The 25,000-nt window shown below is 36.7% G+C and overlaps 1 protein-coding gene across 2 annotated transcripts in view; it reads left to right on the top strand.

Annotated features, from left to right (window-relative positions):
* Positions 1 to 25,000, top strand: part of LOC114642709 (sorting nexin-13-like) — a 115,007-nt gene that overhangs the window by 19,794 nt on the left and 70,213 nt on the right. For both annotated transcript variants that reach the window (XM_051936168.1, XM_051936170.1), the window contains exons 5-10: positions 1,514 to 1,602; positions 2,032 to 2,131; positions 15,777 to 15,970; positions 21,306 to 21,410; positions 22,696 to 22,828; positions 24,638 to 24,675. In XM_051936168.1, the coding sequence (XP_051792128.1) occupies positions 1,514 to 1,602; positions 2,032 to 2,131; positions 15,777 to 15,970; positions 21,306 to 21,410; positions 22,696 to 22,828; positions 24,638 to 24,675 (659 nt within the window). The remainder of the gene's footprint in view (positions 1 to 1,513; positions 1,603 to 2,031; positions 2,132 to 15,776; positions 15,971 to 21,305; positions 21,411 to 22,695; positions 22,829 to 24,637; positions 24,676 to 25,000) is intronic.

The raw sequence follows: 25,000 nt of genomic DNA on the forward strand, positions 1-25,000 counted from the left end.
ATGTTTAAATCTCCTGGTTTTTAAGGAGTATCCTGGAGCCGGAAATTCTTCAAGTGTTAACTTGTTCAGTCATCTGAGAAATGCTTTTTAGCAGCAAAACAATTACTTTGGGAAATCTCATCAAGCTTTATAATTGTTGTAAGAGTTGAGTATAATTTATATAATTATCCAGGGTAAGCTTTTGCTTTCTGCCTTAGGCTGCAGCATTCATCAAATAGATACATTTACAGACTGTTTCACTGCTTTTTGACTTTCATATTTTAATCAGGTTTATTTAATCCAATATCAGTATAAATTTCTTTATAGTTATTCTACTGTAATTCTGAGTGTTTTATGGTATTGTAAAAATGTTATTTTCTTTAGTTTCCTTTTAGAAAAGAACTTGAAACATAAAATACAAAAACGCCGCATATACTGTATATTTACCTTTAAGATTATTGATGTCAGTTGCCAATTGTAAAAAAACATGATTAAATAATGCCAGCACTGAATTTTATTGTTTTCTAAAATTATGAATTACTGTAAATGTTTTATTATTAATAAATTACTACACAAAAGAAATATTTGCAAAACAATATATCTGATGTCATATACCTTCTCCTGATCTTTTTGGCAGTTTTTCTGTAATCTTTTATAAACTGAGAAGTGCATTATGAGAAATATTAAAACATTTGACCTAATAGAATCTTTAATATATAGAATGCCCCTTTTTCCCCCCATACGAGTGTAGTATATTATTCAATTTAAAGCTCTGTTTTTTTAGCAAATAGGTGTAAACCTATTTTAAAAATTCACTTTTTTAACATTTAACTATTTCTAGTGAATTAGTATGTGTTCTTATGCTTGTTCTTTTCTTTTCTGTGTTTGGATGCTGCCAAATTTCGCAGGCAATAGATTTCAACAGCGATATTTTTTTCCATAAACCTCTAGCACTTAAAATTAACATCACTGCTGCTGTGCATTTTCATAGCACTTTATTTTCCTCTCCCCTAATTGTAGCAACCATTTCTAGTCCAGTTTCAAGTGCCATTTAGCAATTTATAGTTTTTATACTAGTATTGAACTGGTGTGTATTTGTAGGTTTGACGACTTGTTTGACTCTAAGATGTAACCAATTCCAGTAATTTGGATATTTGTTCCTTTTCAGACAAGCTTTCCCGCTTTGATTTAGTGAAAAATACAATAGCATTTTATTTACTATGGTGAAAAGCAGGAAAAGTGTCGTGTATGTTCTAGCTCCTCTGTTATCTTCTAGTAAAACATAAAAGTATTTAAATGCCAAAAATATAATTCCTTATAATTATGATGATTTAAAAAAAAAGAACTATTAATACATTTTTTTAAGTTCCTCCAAAATATAGTTAACCTAAATGGTCTGCCAATGGGAATATTTCTAGATATAACTGTATATGTTGTGTTTTTCTTATTTTGTATTTTGCAATTATTACTTTAAAATTCTCTATATGATGCATATAAGTGGTTAATTATGAAATTATCCCATGTTTTATTGCAGATATTAATCTTATAAAGAATCAAATAAATAGTCTAATGTTTGTTAAAAAAGTCTGCGAAACAAGAATACAAAGATTGCAGTCAGGAAAGGTGAGGTTTCTTTTTATAATATACACAGTTATTTTTGCAAATCTCTAGAAGTATTTAAAAGCAAAACAAATAAATGCAATATAATTGACCATTAACAAGAGAAATGGAATTATATTCTGAATTGAATATTATATAAACAAATTTGAGACATTACTTGAATGTAATCATTAACGTTAAAGCTTTGGATAATCTAGCTTATTAATGTTCACATATCTTACTTGTTTTTCACCTTTTTTTGCTGATGTCTACCAAGTTTATTATATTGTTATTGCTTATCTTTGCTCTGGTACTGCATTTAAGACAGTATTCTTTTGAGAAGTGTTCTTTTCTCGTAATTTAGAACAGTACTTTACAGTGATGTTGTCTTTAAACAATAGTATTTTAAATGTAGATTAAATAACAACAGTTTGTTCATCCAATATCCTGTAGGAAATTGATGCTTTGAAACTAGCAGCAAACTTCGGAAAACTTTGCATAATTCCTCTGGAACATATTTTAGTTCATAACATTGCACTACAGTTTTTTATGGGTAAGTTTTTAAAAATAAATTAATAAATATTCTTGTTAAGGTAGTGAATTATGACAAATTCTGCATCTTTTTGTCATTTTAGTTTAAAAAAAATCTAAAACATTTTTGTTTTGTGGATTGATTGAGGTTTATGTATTTCTCCTTAGTTGGTATATAGCTTAGTTGAGCTTTTTTGTTTTTATCCCATTGTTTACTGCTTACATTCAACAAATTATTTGACCTTGTAAGATTGTTAAAAAATCTTAATGAACTACAATTCAGTCAGTCAGTCATTTTCCAACCTGCAATATCCTAACACAGGGTCACGGGGGTCTGCTGGAGCCAATCCCAGCCAGCACAGGGCTCAAGGCAGGAACAAATCCCAGGCAGGGGTGCAAGCCCACCGCAGGGCACACACACACACTCCCACACACCAAGCACACACTAGGGACAATTTAGGATAACCAATGCACCTAACCTGCATGCCTTTGGACTGTGGGAAGAAACTGGAGCACCTGGAGGAAACCCACGCACACACGGGGAGAACATGCAAACTCCAAGCTAACCCAGGTCTCCTTAACTACAATTCATTCATTAAATAAAACTCTTATATGTACTGTACATTATATATATTATATGTTTTATATATATATATATATATATATATATATATATATATATATATATATATATGGTTGAAATAGTTTACTATTTGACAGTAAACTATTTCAACCATTCTATGATCTGCTCTTCACAAACTGAGGGCACCGTGGCGGATGTTAGCAGATTGCTGGCCAACCACAAGCGTTACCTGGTAGGTAACCACCCATACAATCAGATTGTGACACAGACTTCGAATGCCGTGAATATATATATATATATATATATATATATATATATATATATATATATATACACACAGTACTGTGCAAAAGTTTTAGGCAGGTGTGAAAAAATGCTGTAAACAATGCTTTCAAAAAATGGAAGTGTTAATCATTTATTTTCATCAATCAACAAAATGCAGTGATTGAACAAAAGAGAAATCTAAATCAAATCAATATTTGGTGTGACCACCCTTTGCCTTCAAAACAGCATCAATTCTTCTAGGTACACTTGCACACAGTTTTTGAAGGAACTCGGCTGGCAGGTTGTTCCAAACATCTTGGAGAACTAACCACAGATCTTCTGTGGATGTAGGCTTCCTCACATCCTTCTGTCTCTTCATGTAATCCCAGACACACTCGATGATGATGAGATCAGGGCTCTGTGGGGGCCACTTCCAGGACTTCTTGTTCTTCTTTATGCTGAAGATAGTTCTTAATGACATTGGCTGTATGTTTGGGGTCGTTGTCCTGCTGCAGAATAAATTTGGGGCCAATCATACGCCTCCCTGATGGTATTGCATGATGGATAAGTATCTGCCTGTATTTCTCAGCATTGAGAACACCATTAATCCTGACTAAATCTCCCAACTCCATTTGCAGAAATGCAGCCCCAAACGTTCAAGGAACTTCCACCATGCTTTACTGTTGCCTGCAGACACTCATTATTGTACCGCTCTCCAGCCCTTCAACGAACAAACTGCCTTCTGCTACAGCCAGATATTTCAAATTTTGACTCATCAGTCCAGAGCACCTGCTGCCATTTTTCTGCACCCCAGTTCCTATGTTTTTGTGCATACTTGAGTCGCTTGGCCTTGTTTCCACGTCGGAGGTATGGCTTTTTGGCTGCAACTCTTCCATGAAGACCACTTTTGGACAGACGTCTCCGGACAGTAGATGGGTGTACCTGGGTCCCACTGGTTTCTGCCAGTTCTGAGCTGATGGCACTGCTGGATATCTTCTGATTTCGAAGGGTAATAAGCTTGATGTGTCTTTCATCTGCTGCACTAAGTTTCCTTGGCCGTCCACTGCGTCTACGATCCTCAGCGTTGCCCGTTTCTTTGTGCTTCTTCAAAAGCGCTTGAACAGCACATCTTGAAATCCCAGTCTGCTTTGAAATCTTTGTCTGGGAGAGACCTTGCTGATGCAGTAGAACTACCTTGTGTCTTGTTGCTGTGCTCAATCTTGCCATGACATGAAACTGTCTTCCACAACCTCACCTTGGTAGCAGAGTTTGGCTGTTCCTCACCCAGTTTTAAGCCTCCTACAGAGCTGTTTCTGTTTCAGTTAATGACTGTGTTTCAACCTACATGTGACATTGATGATTATTAGCACCTGTTTGGTATAATTGGTTGATCATACACCTGACTATGATCCTACAAAATCCCTGACTTTGTGCAAGTGTACCTATAAGACTTGATGCTGGTTTGAAGGCAAAATGTAGTAACACCAAATATTGATTTGATTTAGATTTTTCTTTTGTTCGCTCACTTTGCATTTTGTAAATTGATAACAATAAACAATCATTATTTATATTTATGAAAGCATTTTTTGTTTACAGCATTTTTTCACACCTGCCTAAAACTTTTGCACAGTACTATCTATATAACACCCCATAATGGCAACGTGAAAAAAGTTTACTTGAGGTTTTTGCAAATTTGTTAAAAATAAAAAAACTGAGAAATCACATGTACATAAGTATTCACAGCCTTTGCCATGAAGCACAGAATTGAGCTTAGGTGCATCCTGTTTCCCCTGATCATCCTTGAGATGTTTCTGCAGCTTAATTGAAGTCCACCTGTGGTAAATTCAGTTGACTGGACATGATTTGGAAAGGCACACACCTGTCTATATAAGGTCCCACAGTTGACAGTTCATGTCAGAGCACAAACCAAGCATGAAGTCAAAGGAATTGTCTGTTGACCATCATCCGTAAGTCGAAGCAGTTCGAAACCACCAGGACTCTTCCTAGAGCTGGCCGGCCATCTAAACTGAGTGATCGGGGGAGAAGGGCCTTAGTCAGGGAGGTGACCATGAACCCGATGGTCATTCTGTCAGAGCTCCAGAGGTCCTCTGTGGAGAGAGGAGAACCTTCCAGAAGGACAACCATCTCTGCAGCAATCCACCAATCAGGCCTGTATGGTAGAATGGCCAGATGGAAGCCACTCCTTAGTAAAAGGCACATGGCAGCCCGCCTGGAGTTTGCCAAAAGGCACCTGAAGGACTCTCAGACCATGAGAAAGAAAATTCTCTGGTCTGATGAGACAAAGATTGAACTCTTTAGTGTGAATGCCATGTGTCATGTTTGGAGGAAACCAGGCACCGCTTATCACCAGGCCAATACCATGCCTACAGTGAAGCATGGTGGTGGCAGCATCATGCTGTGGGGATGTTTTTCAGCTGCAGGGACTGGGAGACTAGTCAGGATAAAGGGAAAGATGACTGCAGCAATGTACAGAGACATCCTGGATGAAAACCTGCTCCAGAGCGCTCTTGACCTCAGACTGGGGCGACGGTTCATCTTTCAGCAGGACAATGACCCTAAGCACACAGCCAAGATATCAAAGGAGTGGCTTCAGGACAACTCTGTGAATGTCCTTGAGTGGCCCAGCCAGAGCCCAGACTTGAATCCGATTGAACATCTCTGGAGAGATCTTAAAATGGCTGTGCACCGACGCTTCCCATCCAACCTGATGGAGCTTGAGAGGTGCTGCAAAGAGGAATGGGTGAAACTGGCCAAGGATAGGTGTGCCAAGCTTGTGGCATCATATTCAAAAAGACTTGAGGCTGAAATTGCTGCCAAAGGTGTATCGACAAAGTATTGAGCAAAGGCTGTGAATACTTAAAGTATCTATCTATCTATCTATCTATCTATCTATCTATCTATCTATCTATCTATCTATCTATCTATCTATCTATCTATCTATCTATCTATCTACTTATGTATATGTGATTTCTCAGTTTTTTTTTTTATTTTTAATAAATTTGCAAAAACCTCAAGTAAACTTTTTTCACATTGTCATTATGGGGTGTTGTGTGTAGAATTCTGATGAAAAAAATGAATTTAATCCATTTTGGAATAAGGCTGTAACATAACAAAATGTGGAAAAAGTGATGCCCTGTGAATACTTTCCGGATGCACTGTACATGTATATGTATACGTATGTGTGTGTGTGTGTATATATATATATATATATATATATATATATATATATCTATATATATATATATATATATATATATATATATATATATCTATATATATATATATTATACAGTATATATCTATATAGAATGCAGAAATTAAACATTGTTTTCTGACATTGTTGTAACTGTGATTGAATTCATTTTCTGACATTGTTGTAACTGTGATTGAATTCACCTGCCATGACTCATGGCCCACCTGAAAATTGATCCTTAGCCCCTCGAAGGAAATAGAGATATTATTTTTTGTTTATTTATTTTATTTTGCATCTGTCTGTGTTCATTGTACATGGTGATACTATATAGTTGTATCTATACAATCTGCACAGCATGCAACTTCAGAGAATCATACTGGGTGTTTTCTCTGTTACAGGCATCATATGCTTTCAACTGATAGGCAATGAACATTTTCACAGAATGGCAAATACCTACTAGATAATACTGAGCACAACAGTTTTAAATTATAATGATGTAACCAATGTCATTTTCAAACTAAGGGTGGGATTTTCCCAGAAAGTAGACAAAATTCAATGATCTATCCTGGAGAACAGAACAGATCAACTGTCCCACTCCAGCTATAATTTCTGCTTTCCTGTTTTATTTGTAATGCATTCTAGTTAAATTAGTTATTCTAAGTGGACCCATTTTTAGTGAGGTTGGGTGTGAATTTGCAAGTGTTCTGTGATGGACAATTGTCCTTTATAAAGTCAGTTTCCTCCTTCTGTCTTATCCTGTCAGTTTATGTTTAATAATTTTATTAGTCTATAAAGAAGTAAGTTGGTTGGAATAAAGATTTAAATGAATAGATAAGGTTTAAATTATAATCCTTCTTAAAAGTAACTTCTTACATATTTATGATATCAAAAAATCATCAAATGTTAATCTTGTATAACAGTTTTTAATGACAGGATGATGGTTGCTTTTCAGAAAACAAAACATTTTTTTTATTGAGAAACAACTTTTAAAAGGTATGTCTTCAAGGGGTCTAATACCAATAATATCCTATTAATTAAATATTCAAAGCAAAAATGGAAAAAGTATATGAACTGGTATTAAAAAGGAATTTGAAGCCAGATGTATTTTATGTGCTTGTAGAAGAAAATAACATACAAGTAAGACACTGTGCAATCTCAGAATCTTCCACAGTGTCACCTTTACATCATTGCCCATTTTTTTTTTTAAATTTTAAAGTTAAGGTTGCCTGGCATTATGACTTTTTTCGTAGGCTTCAGGGATTCTAGTGTTAAACACGTTTTCTCATTATTGACCCTAATTATTTAACAGTGTATACAGTAATCATAGAAAATCGTACAATTTTGTTCTGTGGTCTTTGCTTAGTCAGACTGTTACTGATACTAGTAAGCCTAGATGAAAATCTCATTTTTGGGAATGATTTTTACAGGAATAAAGTAAATTCTGAATGTTTCAAAAACTTGACTTACAACTGCAGAACATAGTGTACAAGATATGTCATTGCATTTATTTTGTATTTATTATTTTTGTGTTTATTATCACTTACATTAGACAAGCATTTATCCATTTAAAACAACAGGTTATAGAAATCAATTGTATTTACCACGTACTGTATTTAGCTACTGCAATGCAATGCAGTAGTATGCTGTATTAATTGAAGAATTAAATGGGAAACATACTGTATACACACACTTAAAAATGGCATTAATTAAATCAGTTTTGGCAAAATGAGTACATCCTAGATCACATTCTACAAATATGTAATAGTCTAGTACTTACTATGTCCTCCATGACCTTTTAGTACTGCCTTGATCTGTCTTGTCATTAAGTGCACTAGTTCACAACATATTGCCTCTTCTCTCCTGTTCCACTCCTGGAGAATGATCTCCTTGATATTCGATGGGGAATACTACGCAATGTCTGTCTTCAGAATTCTCCACAGGCGCTCCATAGGTATGAGGTTCCTTGACCAAGCTGTAGTGGCTTTGGAAGAATTTTTGTTATCATTGTCATATTGAAAAATTGCCAGGGTGTGGTGGAAGGTAGCATCTTTTTTTCAGCATTAAAAAGTACATCTGTGAATTAATGTTGCCATTGATGAAGTACAATTCTACAACACTTTTAGAACTCCTGCATCCCCATGTAAGAGCTCTACCATCACCATGCTTCATTGTGGCAACCATGCATATCTCACTGGTCTCATCAAAGAAATTGCTTCTTACATTAATGGCAACCATGCATACCACAGCTCATTATGAGGTAACAGCTTACAAAGATGACCTGAACATTTCAGGGTGTTTGTATTTTTAGAATGTCTGTGACAGAGTTACATCATTTTTGCTACTGTATTTTGACTTAATTACATTGATTATTTTATCTTCTTGTAGCCTTGTCCTCTTTTGTGCAATGAAATACTTAACTTTCTTGTGTCTCTGGACAAATTTCTCCCATGTGGTTCCATTGTTCGCATTATGTCTGGAAGTCATTTAATGGGTTGTACATAAGGTGAATTGATTACACCTGTTTGAATGTGATGGTTCCATAGACTGATCTTCTAATTAATTACACTTAATTAGCCTCAGGAAAAAAAAACTCATTTTTGCAACATAGCCTTTTATCATTTTGTTAAAAAAATTAAAAAAACATACCATCTGGATTAGTGTTGACATGTTTAATTGGTAAACCAGCATTGCTGACATACTGCTGTTTTATAGGAACCCTAAATGTATCTTAATTGTAAAGAGAGAGAGCGCTGTATATGTTAGCTTTCAGAGGAGGTGTAGTCATTTAAGTTGTATACTTCAACAATCACATGTCCTCCTACTCTGTTCCGGCAAACAGTACAAGATCATTATCACTTTCACAAGTATATTCAGATATAGTGTTTATTTCCAAGTCATATATATATATATATGTGTGTGTGTGTGTGTGTGTGTGTGTGTGTATATGTATATATATGTGTGTATATATATATATATATATATATATATAATATACACAAAGGATTTATTATGTACTAGCCGATGCCCGCCGTAGCATACGGCGGTGTAAGAATAGGAACGGAAAACGGTGAGAAAGGAATTCAGAAATCAAAAAGAAATAAATACTTCTTGAAAGACGCAGTTGTGAATAGGTGTTTTGGTGGAGACGACAGATAATGAGTCGAAAGATCTAACCCTAGAAAAAGCCACGTACAACTGACCGTGGCTGAAGACTGGTTGTTGTAAATTAACGCAAATCTTTGCAAACGTTTGTCCTTGGGACTTTTGATAGTCATGGAGAAGGCAAGTCTGAGTGGGAATTGTGAGTTTAAATTTAAAAGGGAGATTGGTGTCGGAAGGAAGGAGAGAGACTCTGGGAATGAAGATTGTTTCAAAATTTTGGATAGCAATCAGTTTGCACTCAATAATATTTATATGTATTCGGGTAACAATGAGTCTTGTTCCGTTGCAAAGACCTTTTGATGGCATTATATTTTGGAGGAGCATAACTACAGCTCCTACCTTCAGATGAAGGATATGGGGAGGCATGCCAGTTGGTGTGAGGATGTGTAAAAACTCTTGTGGGTATATTAGTTGATCATTAGGATCGTCACTGACTACTGTATCTACACTCTTGACGGTCACTTTTTCACCCTGTATAAGATCAAGAACTTTGTTGTTAATATGTAGAGAATCATCGTTTGTGACGCTCAGTATTGCTCTTGCAGCAAGTTCTTAGGGAGTCACAGTCGAGAAATTAATATCACCATAAAGTTGAGCAACTGGGTCTTGTTGTTGTGGTAGACCATTGAGAAAGTAGTTCTGTCGTGTCTCCAGATTTACTTTCCCCAACTTGAAGAAGCCATTGCACAAATTAAGTTTCACTTTTGAGAGCTCTCATATTTTTTGTGAGTTTTAGGACTTTTATTTCGTTCCACAGCCCGTGTTTGTTGATGGAAGAGGCAACGGTGAGGGCTCGAAAACCGCGGAAGATAACAGGCAGTATTTGGCGGAAATCTCCACCAAGAAGAATGGTTTTATTACTGAAAGGTGTATTTTCCTGAGTGAAATCTCGCAGTAGTCTGTCAACAGATTGAAATGCATAACAATGCGTCATTGGTGCTTCATCCCAGATGATAATTTTCGCTTCAAGTATATTATTGTCATCCTTGGTATTTTGCTTCACGTTGCAGGTTGATGTTGGTGTGATTTGTAGAGGTATTTTGAACACGGAATGTGCAGTATGGCCGCCAGGTAGCAAAGTTGCTGCGATTCCAGTTGAAACGACCACTATTGCCATGTCTCCTCTACCTCTAACAGAATGAATGAGGGTTTTGTATATAAAGGACCTGCCTGTTCCAGCGGTGCCGTTGAGAAAGAAACATTTCTTGGAATGAACAGGTGGATTGTATATTGCCTGCAGTACTGTTTGTACGACTGTGCGCTGATCGTCGTTGAGGTGTTGTGTGTAATCTGCAGCTAATTTTTGTTCATGGAGAATGTCAACACAGGTTGGATAATGAGGTGGGATGAATTCGGTGACTGGGAGATAAAATTGTTGAAGAGTCACACCATAGCACTGGAGTGTTTCATTAATTTCCGAGAGAGCGTGCGTCGGTGCAGTGTCAGTGGAATATTTAGTAAACAGGTCTTCGCAAATTGCCAGTTTGTGTTTGCCATAGGTCTGGGAAGTTGACAGGTTCCCCAAAGGCACAAATGATAGCGAAGAGTTGTCTCATATCTATGGACATCTTACTTTGTGTAGCTTCGTAAAGTGTGTTGTGCCAAATCTTCTCATCGTTAAAGAGACCTAACTCTTGACATGCTGCTTTAAATGAGCTGTATATGTTTCCATTTATGGTTCTAAGCTCCTGGAAAGTAGTAACTCCTGGAAACCGTATTAAGAGGGCGCGTAATTAGTAGTGTTCAGAGTCTTGAAAAGAGGCAAATGGCATCCTACCTATAGCGTTACTTGTTCGGAGTCGTCGTTTCCACACGGTAGCCATGAAATCGAAAGTGTGGAATGTCTATATAGTGGAGTGATTTCGCATGAGTATCCATCTTATTCAGGTCAAACCATGCTGTTAGCATGGTTTTTCTCGTTGCTTGTTGATTTAAGGTTTCTTCTTCGAGACCTTCACGAAACAGGACAGTTTGTTGTTCGGGAAGATGGACAGGCAATCGTATAATTGTGTGAGATTTGTCTGACATACTGTACTCACTAAGATGCCACATAGCTTCTGGAGCACTGACATATCTTCCGTCCAAGAAAGTCATGATTTCATCATGAACCATGTCATCGTTAGGATGTTCTTGCTGTAAAGTAATGGAAGCTGCATCGTAACCTTTGTGAACATATTTGTAGAGATATTTGATGGACTTTATAGATGAGCAAACTTCGACATTAATATGTGCATTGAATTTTTTACTCAACCAAGGGTTGTACGGAACTATCCATCGATTATCAATTATAAACTTGCCTATTTGTCCAGTTGGCCCTTCTCTTCTGCGATAGATTAGGTATCCGTTAATGTTTTTTTGCGTGTGTTCCTTGTAATCTTTCGGGAATCGCTTGGTGCAAGTACCATTCTTCATGCACAATGCTGTTGGGTTACCTGCTGTACCGCATGGTTCGTGTACCATGCATTTAGTAACAATTTCAAATAACTTAGGGTCAGTGTTAGGGTTAGGGAGTTCAGCAGTGACATATTTATCAATGTCATCTTTGGTTCTTATTTTAGAATTATTGTGAAGAGTAAACAGCATGTGGGCATGAGGAAGGCCGCGCTTCTGAAATTCAGTTACGTAAATATAATCAATAACAACCCCAAAAAGATGTTGTTGTAGAATGTCTCTAAGTAATTCCTGCAGCTTAATCCAAAAGACTCGTACTACAATATCAGGTCTGTGCTCTGGTCTTTTGGTATCCGACAGTGCATGTAAAATCTCCGGCCAAGAAGGATTACATGTGAAAGTGATAAATAAATCAGGCTTTCCGAATTTACATACTATGGCCATGGCATCCTGATACTTTTGTTGCATGTATCTTGGACTTCCTGGTAATGTGGACGGTAATATGATCATTTTACCTACTCGTACGTTGTTATTTTCAGTGTTTGCTTGCAGTGCGTCTGATAGTCCTTTGTATTGTTCCACGCGCCGATCTTGTTGATGTTATCTGAGATAGTTGAGATGCGCGCCCTATGTTTTAACATACACATCTACAACATACTGTTGGAATAGTTTGCCGCTGGAGTGCAAAATACTAAATGTATTCCTTATTGCTAATCTGTACGTGTAAAATTGGCATTGAGTAAGCCTTATTTGCTTGGCGGTTCTTTTAACAGGAACATGTTGTAAATCTTTGTGCCAGCCAATGTCTCCATAAGGGAATAAAAGTGTGTAAACCATAGGATCACAATTCATATTGAGCGTGGAAATCTGTTTACAGGAGTTGCCTATGGGATAGATGCAAATGTCCCTTTCGGCAGGCGGTTCGCCATCTTCTCTGATGAAAATCGCTGCAACATCAGTGTGACATGTCGGGGTATTGTATCATCGTAAATCCTGCCTAGGGTTTTCCTTGAAAACCATTCATACAGATGCTGTTGGATTGGACTGAGCGATTTTGTGCATGTGTTTGTATGATTTAGCGAAAGGTGTTGATGGTTCTGAGCATGGAATCTAGCTGGAGAAGTAAATTTTCGCTGCATGCAGAGTTTGCTTTATTTTGTAAGCGTACTTCAGTAGCTTGTGCTGTGTTAAAAACATACAACTGTCCATATCCTGGAGAGGTAGAAGTGTTAGCGTATAGTGAAGAGATTTGGTGATAAATTTGCCCGTGTATTTTAAAACTGTATGGTCCGTGGCCAGGAGGTTGAGTTATCTATGCACCCATGGAAGCAAGCGCTAGAGAAGAGTTGTATTCTTGAATGTGTTCACGATAATTTTTAGCTTCTGATGTTTGCTGTGTAAGAAGCTGTTGTAAAGACACAGGTGGCTCCCGCAAAGGTGGTAAAGCTACTTTACTGTTGTGGCAGCACCTCGAGTACTTGTTGGATGTATTACGCTCAGCAGGCCAGTATAGTGCATGACAGTGTTTGCACTGCTGGTCTGGAGTCCCAGTGTTGTACTCTTGGACAGGAAGACCGGGATTAGGTGAAGATGTACCTGTGGTAATGGGAAGAGGATTGTGTGTATGTCTGCTGAGACTGCATTGGTTTGGAAATGTTGCTTTGTAGATGCCGCATTGCAAGAGTTGTGAATGAGTTTTGTTGTGTTTAGTCAGACAATCCTGTGTAGTGAACTTCTTATTGCATTTCTGGCACTCATATAGTTGTTGGGAAGAATACCTTTTCTTGTGTTTAGCAAGTGAGGTTCGCGATTGAAAAGTTTTGTTGCAGGAATCGCACTGGAAGAATGTGTTACTGGAGTGGGAGCCAGGTAATTTTTCAGCGGAGTGAATTTTTGTGTGTTTGTGAAGATAGTTCTGCATTGTGAAACGTTTTGTGCAAGTGTGAGACTGAAACAATTTGTCGTTGCAGTGAATTTTCTTATGTTTGGCAAGGCTGGGTTTTGTTTTGAAAGGTTTACTACAAATGTCACAGCGGAAGGTTGTAGCAGTAGACAAAACTGTAGTGTTTTATGGAAGAGAAGAATGACTGAGGACTGATGTGTTGGTGTTATCAGACATTATATGCTGCTTTGGAGACATGAATCAGTAGGAGGGCTTCATAGTGGCCATTGTCCAGTTGTCCTGAGTACAGAAGGTAAATGAAGAGAGTATTTCCAGAATTGTAAATGCAAGGCGGGATCTTGGTGTCGTGTTTGAAGTAAATGACAATGGTAGCATGGAGAATCTCGGAAAGAGCTTGAATTTCAGTTTCACCACCATAAACTCCAGATGTTGCCATGTATTGATAGTACTCTCTGACTTGTTGTGATAACTCGACTTGCGTTGGAAAGAACAACAAGAAGAACGTCTCCAAATCTGTCCCAATGTGATGCAATGAAATCTACTGCCCTATGTTGTAGTGAGAGTGCATTGCCTTCGTCAACCGTTTGTGTCAAGAAATAATCCACTGATAGGAACAGGCAGTTGCTGGATCCCGGAATAGAGATGACGTTGCACAAAAACCCGTTGACAGAGAAGATACTGACGTTCATTTTACAACAAAGGATTAGGAAACAACGTCGCAGTATAACGAAAATACGAAGGAGCGAAACCAATGCCAATGGTCGACAGAGTACCTTTCTGTAGCAGGCTCAGGAAAAGACTCCCAGGTGCACACATCACACGGTCAGGCTAGATATAGGGCGGTGACGTGACCACAATGGGGGTAATGAGAGAGGAGCGGGGAATGTGGTAGTCCGAAGGAGGAATAGGAATCGAGAAAAGCAGAGTGGAGGTGTATGGGAGGCCTCAGGCAGCATGGAGAAGGGTTTGGAAGAGCAGGAATAGGAATTGGGAAATGCCTTGTCGGCTGCGGTGGGCGGGACCGGTTTTGAAGAAGAGCCACAGACAGCGTAGGGAAGGGTTTGGAAGAGGATGAATAGCAATCGAGAAATGTCGTGTGGTTGGGACCACTTTTGAACAGGAAGCAGGACGAACCAGAAGAGAAATATATATGAGATGTACTTCATCATATAGTTTTAATGAAATGGTGCAGGTAACACTGATTTGAAATATGTAAAAATTGGTATACAAATGTTTTATATATTACTATTGCTACAAATTAATGTCTTGAAATTAGATGTGGTCAAAAGGTGGATTGACATTAGTTAAACCAAAATGAAGAGAATTAATTAAACAAAGTTCTTCTTGAAATCATGGGAGGAGTGGTGGCTCTGAGGCTAGGGATCTGTGCTGGCAATCAGAAGTTGCCAGTTTGAATTCCGTACAAACACCAGAAGTGACTCTACTCCATTGGGCCCTTGAGCAAGGCCCTTAACCTAGGCTCTTTAACCTGAAAATACTCCCTCCTGGGTATTGGGGGGAGTGGGGGGAGAGAATAAAAAACACTTTTTTTCAGTGTGGGGCTGAGGTGTCACTTGTTGCACAGCTGCACTCGAGTCCTACTCCGGATGGTTTGTCATGTGGTGTGTGCGGCATAGCACTGTATTTGGTGCATGCTCCCTACTTTATTTAAATAATTTTACTTAAAAGCACAAACACAGAATAAAAGGGACCTTGGTAGACATTACTTAAAATTAGATAGTAATGTAAATTGTACAATTTGGTGCATTTTGCTGGAAATTATTTTAAATTAGAACTTTGTGAGTATACTCCATGTGTAAACATACTTGAAAATTTACATGAAAGCTTTGATTTAAATGTATTATTCTTTTGAGTTATTTTTACACTTTACATTTTCATTCAGTATCTAGTTGTCTTTTGTGTATTACTACTTCCTTTTGAAAAATTGGACATTGTATGAAGCTCTTCAGTTGTGTTTTCAGAGCATGAACTTGTGTTTTGCTATTTTAGCTAAATAGTTACACAGTATGAAGAATGAACTTTTTAAATTGGTGAAAAAATGAAGATATGATATGAGCTAATGTTTTATTTTTGTCCTTCTTAGACAGTCTGAAAAGGAGAACACTGTTAGAGATGTATATCTTTTGCAGATTACATGCAACAGACTGGAGGACAGGCTCACCTCTTCTTTTGGCTAACGGTCGAAGGTTATCGTGTCACAGCACAGCAGCAACTAGAGGTTTTGTTGAGCTGGCAGAAGGATGGAAAGAAGCAAACAAACCAGACCAAAGGACTATTGAAGGCTGCAGCACTTGGAGTTTATGAGCAGTACCTTTCTGAAAAGGTAAACAAATAAATGACCTGTAATACATGTCTTATTACGTTATAAAAAAAATGTATCCAAGTTTTTAATAAAGTACATAGGTTTTAATGAAACATGATTTAACCTTTCAGCTCTGGCCCTGTTTATACTTCACATAGGGAGAACTTTCAGTACTCAAAAGTCAGATTGTGCACTGTGCAGAGAAAGTTATTAAAGCAGACCTCTTTCTACCTGTCTGCTTTTATTCTGGGTCTAAATTTGTATTGACCCTATTGACCTAAAGAGAAAAAAATCTTCTCTCATCTCACTGACTTAACACTAGAATTACCAGAGTCTACGAAAAAACTCGTAGATCTGGCCCACCTTAAAACCGTTCTCACCTCTCCGCCACCGTCTTTTGTCTTCTAAATGTGCTGATTAAGAAGAGCAGCAAGCAGCCGGCTATTCCATCCCCTACCGCCGCAGAACGTTCACTAAGTTTTCCCATCTCATGCCTTGTTTGATTATCTGGGAGTGACTGAAGTGCTGGAGTTTTAGAGTGAAAATAATACATCGCTATTTGTAACACACGCATTTCATGCGTGTTCCATTTCTACAGTAATCTGTGTAAACACATTTTTAAAACGGAAACGTTTTTCATATTTTAGTAGTAAATGACAAAATATAGGCATAAACTATATAATGTATGAAGCCTGAAGTCCAAAGATCAAGTAAACACTTTCACAAAAGGTTCAAAGAAGAGACAATAGCTTCAGTGGCATAGCGGTAACATTTGCTGACTTGTAATCAAGAGTCCCCGGTTCGATCCCCACTAACTCCTATATTTGCCATTTTCAGTAGTGAGCTGCTGTTTTTGTTAATATTATACAGTACACACACATTTGGTTTGCGTCTGTAACACACGGTGTGCATTTATAGTACTTGTAAAAGTTAACGTCTTTTTAACTTTTATTCTCTCTAAATCACGATACATACTACCGCCCCCCCACCCAGGGATCTGACGCTGTTATTTTTCATTTGAAACGGAATAACTGGAGATGTGAGTGGTGTTTTGAGACAATGGAACTGGACATTCTCTCATCTGGATGGATTAAAGCTGACACACAAATGCTGGCAAATCTGCCTTCTTTGTATCTCACCATCACTTGATTTTGTTTTATTCAGTTTTATTGAGTGTTCCTGCTCATGCTGAATTAGTGTGCACTTTATGGTGTATGATGTCCAAAAAAAAAAAAAAACAGACGTAGGTATATATGACATTTGGAATTATTTGTTTTATGACCTGTATAGTACAGTTCGGAAAATTTTGTGGCATGGATGCAACATTATTCATATTATTCATATTCATTCACATAACATCTTGCGGTTTGTAATCAGTGACTGCGTGTTTTTTTTTCCCCCGATCTTGCCAGTCCCCACATGTTGCTGTTTGCTGTTTCTTTTGTACTCCAGGACATGCAGAGGATAGAATAGTACAGAGCAGTAAGTTCAGTGCTATATGCAATCATCAGATTAAAATGTTAACTGTTCACACACACACGCAAGGATCATCCTTCCTACATTTACAATGTGTGTACCTGTTACAATGTACATGCTTCTCTCTATGCTGTGGTTTCTATTACACTCCTGAAAGAAAGAGACAATATATGTGAAAACATCATCGCACTAATGCAATATTATTTGAAAACAAACAGCGTCAGATCGGGTGTGGATTTATGCTGGCGCTATTACTGAAAGAAAAAAAAGATCAACATGTGCGTTGATCCTGCAGCACTGAATAAACTCACACGCTCTAACATCCCCTCGATCTGACTCTAAGTAACAGCGCAAGTACAGACGCAAACCAAGTGTGATCAAGAGTCCCCGGTTCGATACCCACTCACTCCTGTATTTGCTGTTTTCAGTAATAAGCTGCTCTTTTTGTTAATATTATACAGTACACACATACACTTGGTTTGCGTCTGTACTTGCGCTGTTACTTAGAGTCAGATCGGGGGTGGGGGGGGAATGTAATATTAGAGCGCGTGAGCTTATTCAGTGCAGCAGGATCAACGCACATGTTGATCTTTTTTTTCTTTCAGTACATGTGCCTTCCCTGTTTATTTATATATTTAGTGACTTTTCTGCCTGTCTGTCTCTCCATTACGCAGTGCTGTGTCTGTCAGTGTGTTATGGATCTTAAAAATAACAGTTATAAGGACACTTGTTCATGTTAATTGCAGTCTCAGTTGTTAAAAAATATTTTAAAAGGAGCATCCCACATGAAAATATAACGATCTCATTAACTGCCAGTGCATACCAATTTATAAACTTTGTCCGTTTGAGGTTAAAAAGAAAAAAAAAAAGAACACTTTCTCCTCAACGGGGAATGGAACTCTGGTCTCTGAGGGACTGTAAGCCTGCTGCACTCTGAGACAGCAAATCTTACCGCTACGCCACAGAAGCTGTTGTATCATTCTTGAACCTTTTGTGAAAGTGTTTATTTGATGTTTGGACTTCATGCTTCACACATTCTATAGTTTATGCCTACATTTGGTAACATTTATTACTAAAATATGAAAAAGTTTCTTTTTTTAACAATGTGTTTACACAGATTACTGTAGAAACGGAACACACATGAAATGCGTGTGTTCCAAATGACGATCTATTATTTCCACTCTAAAACTCCACTTCACTCCCAGATAATCAATCAAGGCATGAGCTGGGAGATGCTCATGCACGTTCTAAGTCGGTGGAGGGATGGAATAGCCGGCTGCTTGCAGCTTGTTTTTATCGGCACATTTAGAGGACAAAGGACGCTGGTGGAGAGGTGTGAATGGTTTTAAGGTGGGCTGGATCTACGAGTTTTTTCGTAGACTCTGGTAATTCTAGTGTTAAAGGCCAAGATAGTGATTTTATAGGTGACTCACCTGAGAAGTAAGGAACAGTTTTGTGTAAAAGGGGCTGGAACAGCCAAATCTTTCATTCCAGGTATATTTTCTTATTCATAAGAAAACCAGAGGTGTGGGAATTTTAACTCATAAAGCAATCCTAATTATAGAAACAGATGTAGCATCTGATCCTGAAAGGTAGTGTGTCATGGTTATGGGAAACTTATTCAACTCTAAAGTAATTCTGTTAAATATATCAGCACCTAATTAGGATGACTGAGATTTTATGTATTTGCACTAGTTCCTAATTTGAGCACTGATAAAAATATAATGGCTGGAAACTTTAATTGCCTTTTACAGTAAATCCAGACATGTATAGGTCCTCAGCAGCAACTATAACATCTACAGTAAATCTGCAAAGACAATTTCACAATGCATTGCACAATGCAAGAGAATACATCACACTTAATCAAAAATTGATGATTTTCTTCAGTAATTATTTTTTGCCTGTTATTAAATCTTGTAAATGTATTGTCAACTCCAACCATGCTCCTCTCATTGTCATTACCAGATTAAAACTGTATAGAATTCATCTCCAATCAAATTGTTTTTTTTTTTTGTTTCTAAAGGAGCACTCTGGGAAAAGAGGAAGTCTGTTTAAGGCAGACAAATTATCAGATCTTTCTCATGAAAGCAAATTAGAGACTAGGAAAGTGTCAAAACATAGTTGTATGAAATGAAATCAAATGTGAAAAACTGGTTGTGCAAAAATTTGGGTACCCTTGTAATTTTGCTGATTTGAATGCATGTAACTGTTCAATACTGATTACTTGCAACACCAAATTGGTTGGATTAGCTCATTAAGCCTTGAACTTCATAGACAGGTGTGTCCAATCATGAGAAAATGTATTTAAGGTTGTCAGTTGCAAGTTGTGCTTCCCTTTGACTCTCCTCTGAATAGCTGACAGCATGGGATCCTCAAAGCAACTCTCAAAAGATCTGAAAACAAAGATTGTTCAGTATCATGGATTAGGTGAAGGCTACAAAAAGCTATCTCGGAGGTTTAAACTCTCAGTTTCAACTGTAAGGAATGTAATCAGGAAATGGAAGGCCACAGGCACTTTTGCTGTTAAACCCAGGTCTGGCAGGCAAAGAAAAATACAGCAGCTGCATATACGTAGGATTGTGAGAATGGTTACAGACAACCCACAGATAACCTCCAAAGACCTGCAAGAACATCTTGCTGTAGATGATGTATCTGCATATCGTTCTACAATTCAGCGCAATTTGCACAAAGAACATCTGTACGGCAGGGTGATGAGAAAGAAGCCCTTTCTGCACTCACTCCACAAACAGAGTCACTTGTTGTATGCAAATGCTCATTTAGACAAGCCCGATTCATTTTGGAACAAAGTGCTTTGGACTGATGAGACAAAAATTGAGTTATTCTGTCATAACAAAAAGCATTTTGCATGGCGGAAGAACAACACCACATTCCAAGAAAAACACTTGCTACCTACTGTCAAATTTGGTGAAGGTTCCATCATGCTGTGGGGCTGTGTGGCTAGTTCAGGGACTGTGGCCCTTGTTAAAGTCAACGGTTGGATAAATTCAACCCAATATCAACAACATTCTTCAGGATAATGTTCAAGCATCAGTCACAAAGTTGAAGTTCCGCAGGGGTTGGATATTCCAACAAGACATTGACCCAAAACACAGTTTGAAATCTACAAAGGCATTCATGCAGAGGAAGAAGTACAATGTTCTGGAATGGCCGTCACAGACCCCTGACTTGAATATCATCGAAAATCTAAGGGATGATTTGAAGCAGGCTGTCCATGCTCGGCAGCCATCAAATTTAACTGAACTGGAGAGATTTTGTATGGAAGAATGGTCAAAAATACCTCCATACAGAATCCAGACACTCATCAAAGGCTATAGGAGGCATCTAGAGGCTGTTATATTTACAAAAGGAGGCTCAACTAAGTATTGATGTAATATCTCTGTTGGGGTGCCCAAATTTATGCACCTGTCTAATTTTGTTATGATGCATATTGCATATTTTCAGTTAATCCAATAAACTTAATGTCACTGTTGAAATACTACGGTTTCTATAAGGCATGCCATATATTAAAAGGAAGTGCCTACTTTGAAAGCTCAGCCAATGATAAACAAAAATCCAAAGAATTAAGAGGGGTCCCAAAACTTTTTCATATGACTGTATTTCCAATAGAAATAAGCATTGCAATACTTTGTCAAACATATATGTTAAAGTCAGTAACTCAACCAGAAGTAATGTCTTTACCCATATCTTGTTAAATGCAAACAATAAAGTTGGCTTTATATCATTAGAAGGAGGGCATGTCAACCACTTGGACCTCAGTTTGCACAGCAGAGCGAAGCATATTTTTGGATGTAAGATACCAAAAAATCATGTTTGAGAAGAGCATTGCTGTTATTTTAATGGATCTATTTGCATTTTTAAGGCATCTCCTAGAGTAGATGTGGATGAATATTTGGTGGCAAGGTTAGCAGATAAACTCAGTAAAGAAGATCCCACGCCTGATATATTTGATGATATCCAAAGAAAGGTAATGTCTTTTGTTGTTTAAATTAGTTTCATAAATTTGAAGTTTTGCAAAAATATGCTTTTGTGCAAACAGTGATGAATTTAGCATATTTGCCCCAGCAAGTTACTTTTTTATATAAGCAGCTGCTTGAGGTTGTTATAGTTTTAGAAAATAAGTATTTATTTTATGCTCTTTTATGCTCAGAGCATAAATTCTGTGAATTATTATTGATGAAACAAAACTTATATTAATATTATTATCCATGCAATATGTGGAAATGCTCAACACAAAGTTTTTCAAGTAAATAAGGACTGCGTAAAATGTCAGACTTCATTTCCTCACTTTTTTTTTCCAGTTACTTGCTGAATCTCTTTCTGTGTATTTTTAACCATTTTAACGGCACAGCCTCAACAAATATAGAACCTGTTAACCATATTTCAGCACAAAAGTGTTTCACTGCTGTAGTTAACCTCTCTTCTACCTCAATAAGTATGTGTCCATCCATTTCTTTGTTCCTGCTTCTCTGTCACCGGAGTTGATTTCATAAGCAGTGGACAGAAGATAGGTATATAAGATAGAAGTCAGTTCTAGTTGGAATGATAGTCCATAGTAAGGCAAACAAGAGCTTCTTCAAGACTAAATACCCAATTGTGCCTGGGCATTTCGTAAAGCTATGTAGCAGCAATTATTTTTGTACATAAAATATCCAGGAATCTACATAATTATGGCTTATGTTACCCTATTAGTAAAATATCAGATAATTGTTGACATCTAATTTTTTTTTTTTTAATGTTTTTAATTTGTATACTTTGGAACATTTGTAAAGATTTAAATAATTATTGTGGTGTGAACTATAGTGATCTGATGTATGTGCTATTGCTTTATATAAGAAACTGTTGGCAGCAGATATCACAAAACTATATATATTGTTTTTAATGTTGTAAATTCTGCTGTGGTGTATTTTTTGAACTTTCAAAGCAATCAAAAATAACAATTTCCCAAGTTCTGTATGAATATATAAAGACTATTGTTACAGGTAATTCATTCACATAATTCTACACCCAGGTGGATTTTAATTTGTAAACCCAATTGTAGTTGTGAGTTGTTTAAAGTTAATTATTATTGTTGTGATGTCATATTGCACAATCTTTAAAATTTGTAAATTGATTAGCAGCAATAGATTACTGGAGTTGTGTTTTGTTACATTCTGAAAATATGTTTTTGTTTGTAAGATTCATAATATGAGTATTTTTTAGAATATAGTCTTGAAAAGAGCACTGACTTTTTTCCCTCCTCTCCCTTAAAGGTATATGACATAATGCTAAGAGATGAAAAGTTTTATCCATCTTTCAAACTGCATCCTCTTTATGTTCGAATGTTAGCTGAACTTGACATGTTGAAGGAACCTAGTTACAAGGGGTCAGATGACGGAGATGGAGGTAAAATATATGTCCAAAGTTCTAAAATATTGTTGTAGTAATGTCCTATCTGCTCTTAATTCGTAAATGTGTTTTTATGAGGCAATATTGTTTTGCTGCTTTTTACATTGTACACTAGTGGTCTAAGGCTCAACAGTGAATAATGTTCCATGTCTGCAAGTAACATTGTGGTATTGCAGTGCTTTTCCAGGTAGGTAAAGCAATAACAAAATCAAGAACACTTTTTAGTTTAGTGGTATAAGGATCACTTTTTTGAATATAAAAAAATGCTTAAGATGTAGTATTTGACTTTATGAAATGTGAAGCTAGGTGTTCTCATATTACTAGTATTTTGAAACCTCTCATGAACTTTATAATTATTTATGGGACTACATTGATAAAATCTTGATTGGTGAACTAAATACAATCTGTGTTAACCTCTTCTCTGTAATATGAGAGTACTCAGAATGTGTATAGACAATATTTCATACTTCTGACTCAGTAAAATCCTTTATTATTTCAACTCCACAGTAAAATCCTTTGTTATTATTTCAACTTCACTGTGTCATGAAGTGAGCTGAAAAATCAAGAAATGAAGAAACTTAATCAGGTTGCTAGACATTCAACCTAACTAATAATTGCTTATATTGATGACCTGATGTGCATCTGGCAGAAGCTGATACTTAATACCCAATAATTACACGTAACTGCTTTTACCAAGTCATCATGTTCCGGTTTCAAAAGTCTTTTTAAAATTTAGTATTACATTTTTTCATTTCTAAGAGCAGCGTTTATAATTTTGTCCAAAAATATGCTGTTCCATAATTATTTAATTACATGTTATATTATTTGAACTCAGATGTTTTGTGCTAGTGAAAGTATCTTATTTATTTTATTTTTTTTTTTCTTCAAAGCATTATACATGTAGTGGTTTGCGATCTTCAACATTTTTATTTTTATTCATTATCAAGTGGATGATTGTATATTGCAGTATAGTATATTAATTTTGCAGTAAAATAACTCCTGCAGGCAACTGTCTTAGAATTCACGACCTAAAGCAATATGGATTTAGTAAACCAGGTATAATAATCAGTTGCAATTAAGACATATTTGTGCTTGTGAGTTAATAGCTCTAGTTGTCCAATTATATCTAGAGCAATTTCTTCGAGAGATGTATCAGTTAAAAGTAAGGCACTAGAGGGACGCAGTGGTCTTTAGAAATTTGGTTTAACTTACAGTAAATACAAAATATATATACAAGTGCCTCACCTTTGTTCCTGTCCTGTACAAGTAAAATGATAATTTGATTCTCTCTAACCATGTCTCAGACAACATAATTCTACCATTCTGCATCATGTAGGCTGCTACTGTATTATTATACCGGTAGCATTAATTTTGCTTACTCTGTAAACGTGATGTCTGTATTAAACAATCCATTCTCAGTCAAGAGTAGCCTTTGTGATTATATTTTGCCTTTGATTCTTTTAACTTATGTATTTGTTTACTGTTGGCAAAATGTGGTAAATAATCTTGAATGTACCTTACTACCGTATATATTATTTTCTTCAGTCCTTGCATTAGTTTCAACAATTGGAGACAACTTCAAAAATGATTAATCTGTATGCAATAATTCCTCATTTCTTTTTAGTTTCAACTAACCTTGTTTACTTTGAGATCATGGATTCAGTGGATCCCCTTTTCATTATTTGACTTTAGTTAGGAAATTATCTGTTTACCTGAAGTACACATTCTGTATTTTTGTAATGCAATGTGTTGGACCTTTGTCCACAGATATATATACATTTTTTTTCTTCTTCTTCTTCTTCATAGAGTCATCTAATGGTTCTCCAACTGGTAGCATTAATTTGGTAAGTATATATACTTTGCGGCTTATTTTATTAACAGTAAGATATATATACAGAAAACTTATAAAAGATTAGTCTGTTAGAATTGCCAGAATTTTTGTTTTAATGTAGTTTTCCTAAATATGATTACTTGATATTCATTAGGAGTCATATATATTTTACAAATTAAATTTAATGTACATTTGTGTGTAATTCCATCCATCCATCCATTTTCCAACCCGCTGAATCCGAACACAGGGTCACGGGGGTCTGCTGGAGCCAATCCCAGCCAACACAGGGCACAAGGCAGGAAACAATCCCGGGCAGGGTGCCAACCCACCGCAGGACA

The sequence above is a fragment of the Erpetoichthys calabaricus genome, chromosome 13 (assembly GCF_900747795.2).
Source record: "Erpetoichthys calabaricus chromosome 13, fErpCal1.3, whole genome shotgun sequence".
Lineage (NCBI taxonomy): Eukaryota > Metazoa > Chordata > Cladistia > Polypteriformes > Polypteridae > Erpetoichthys > Erpetoichthys calabaricus.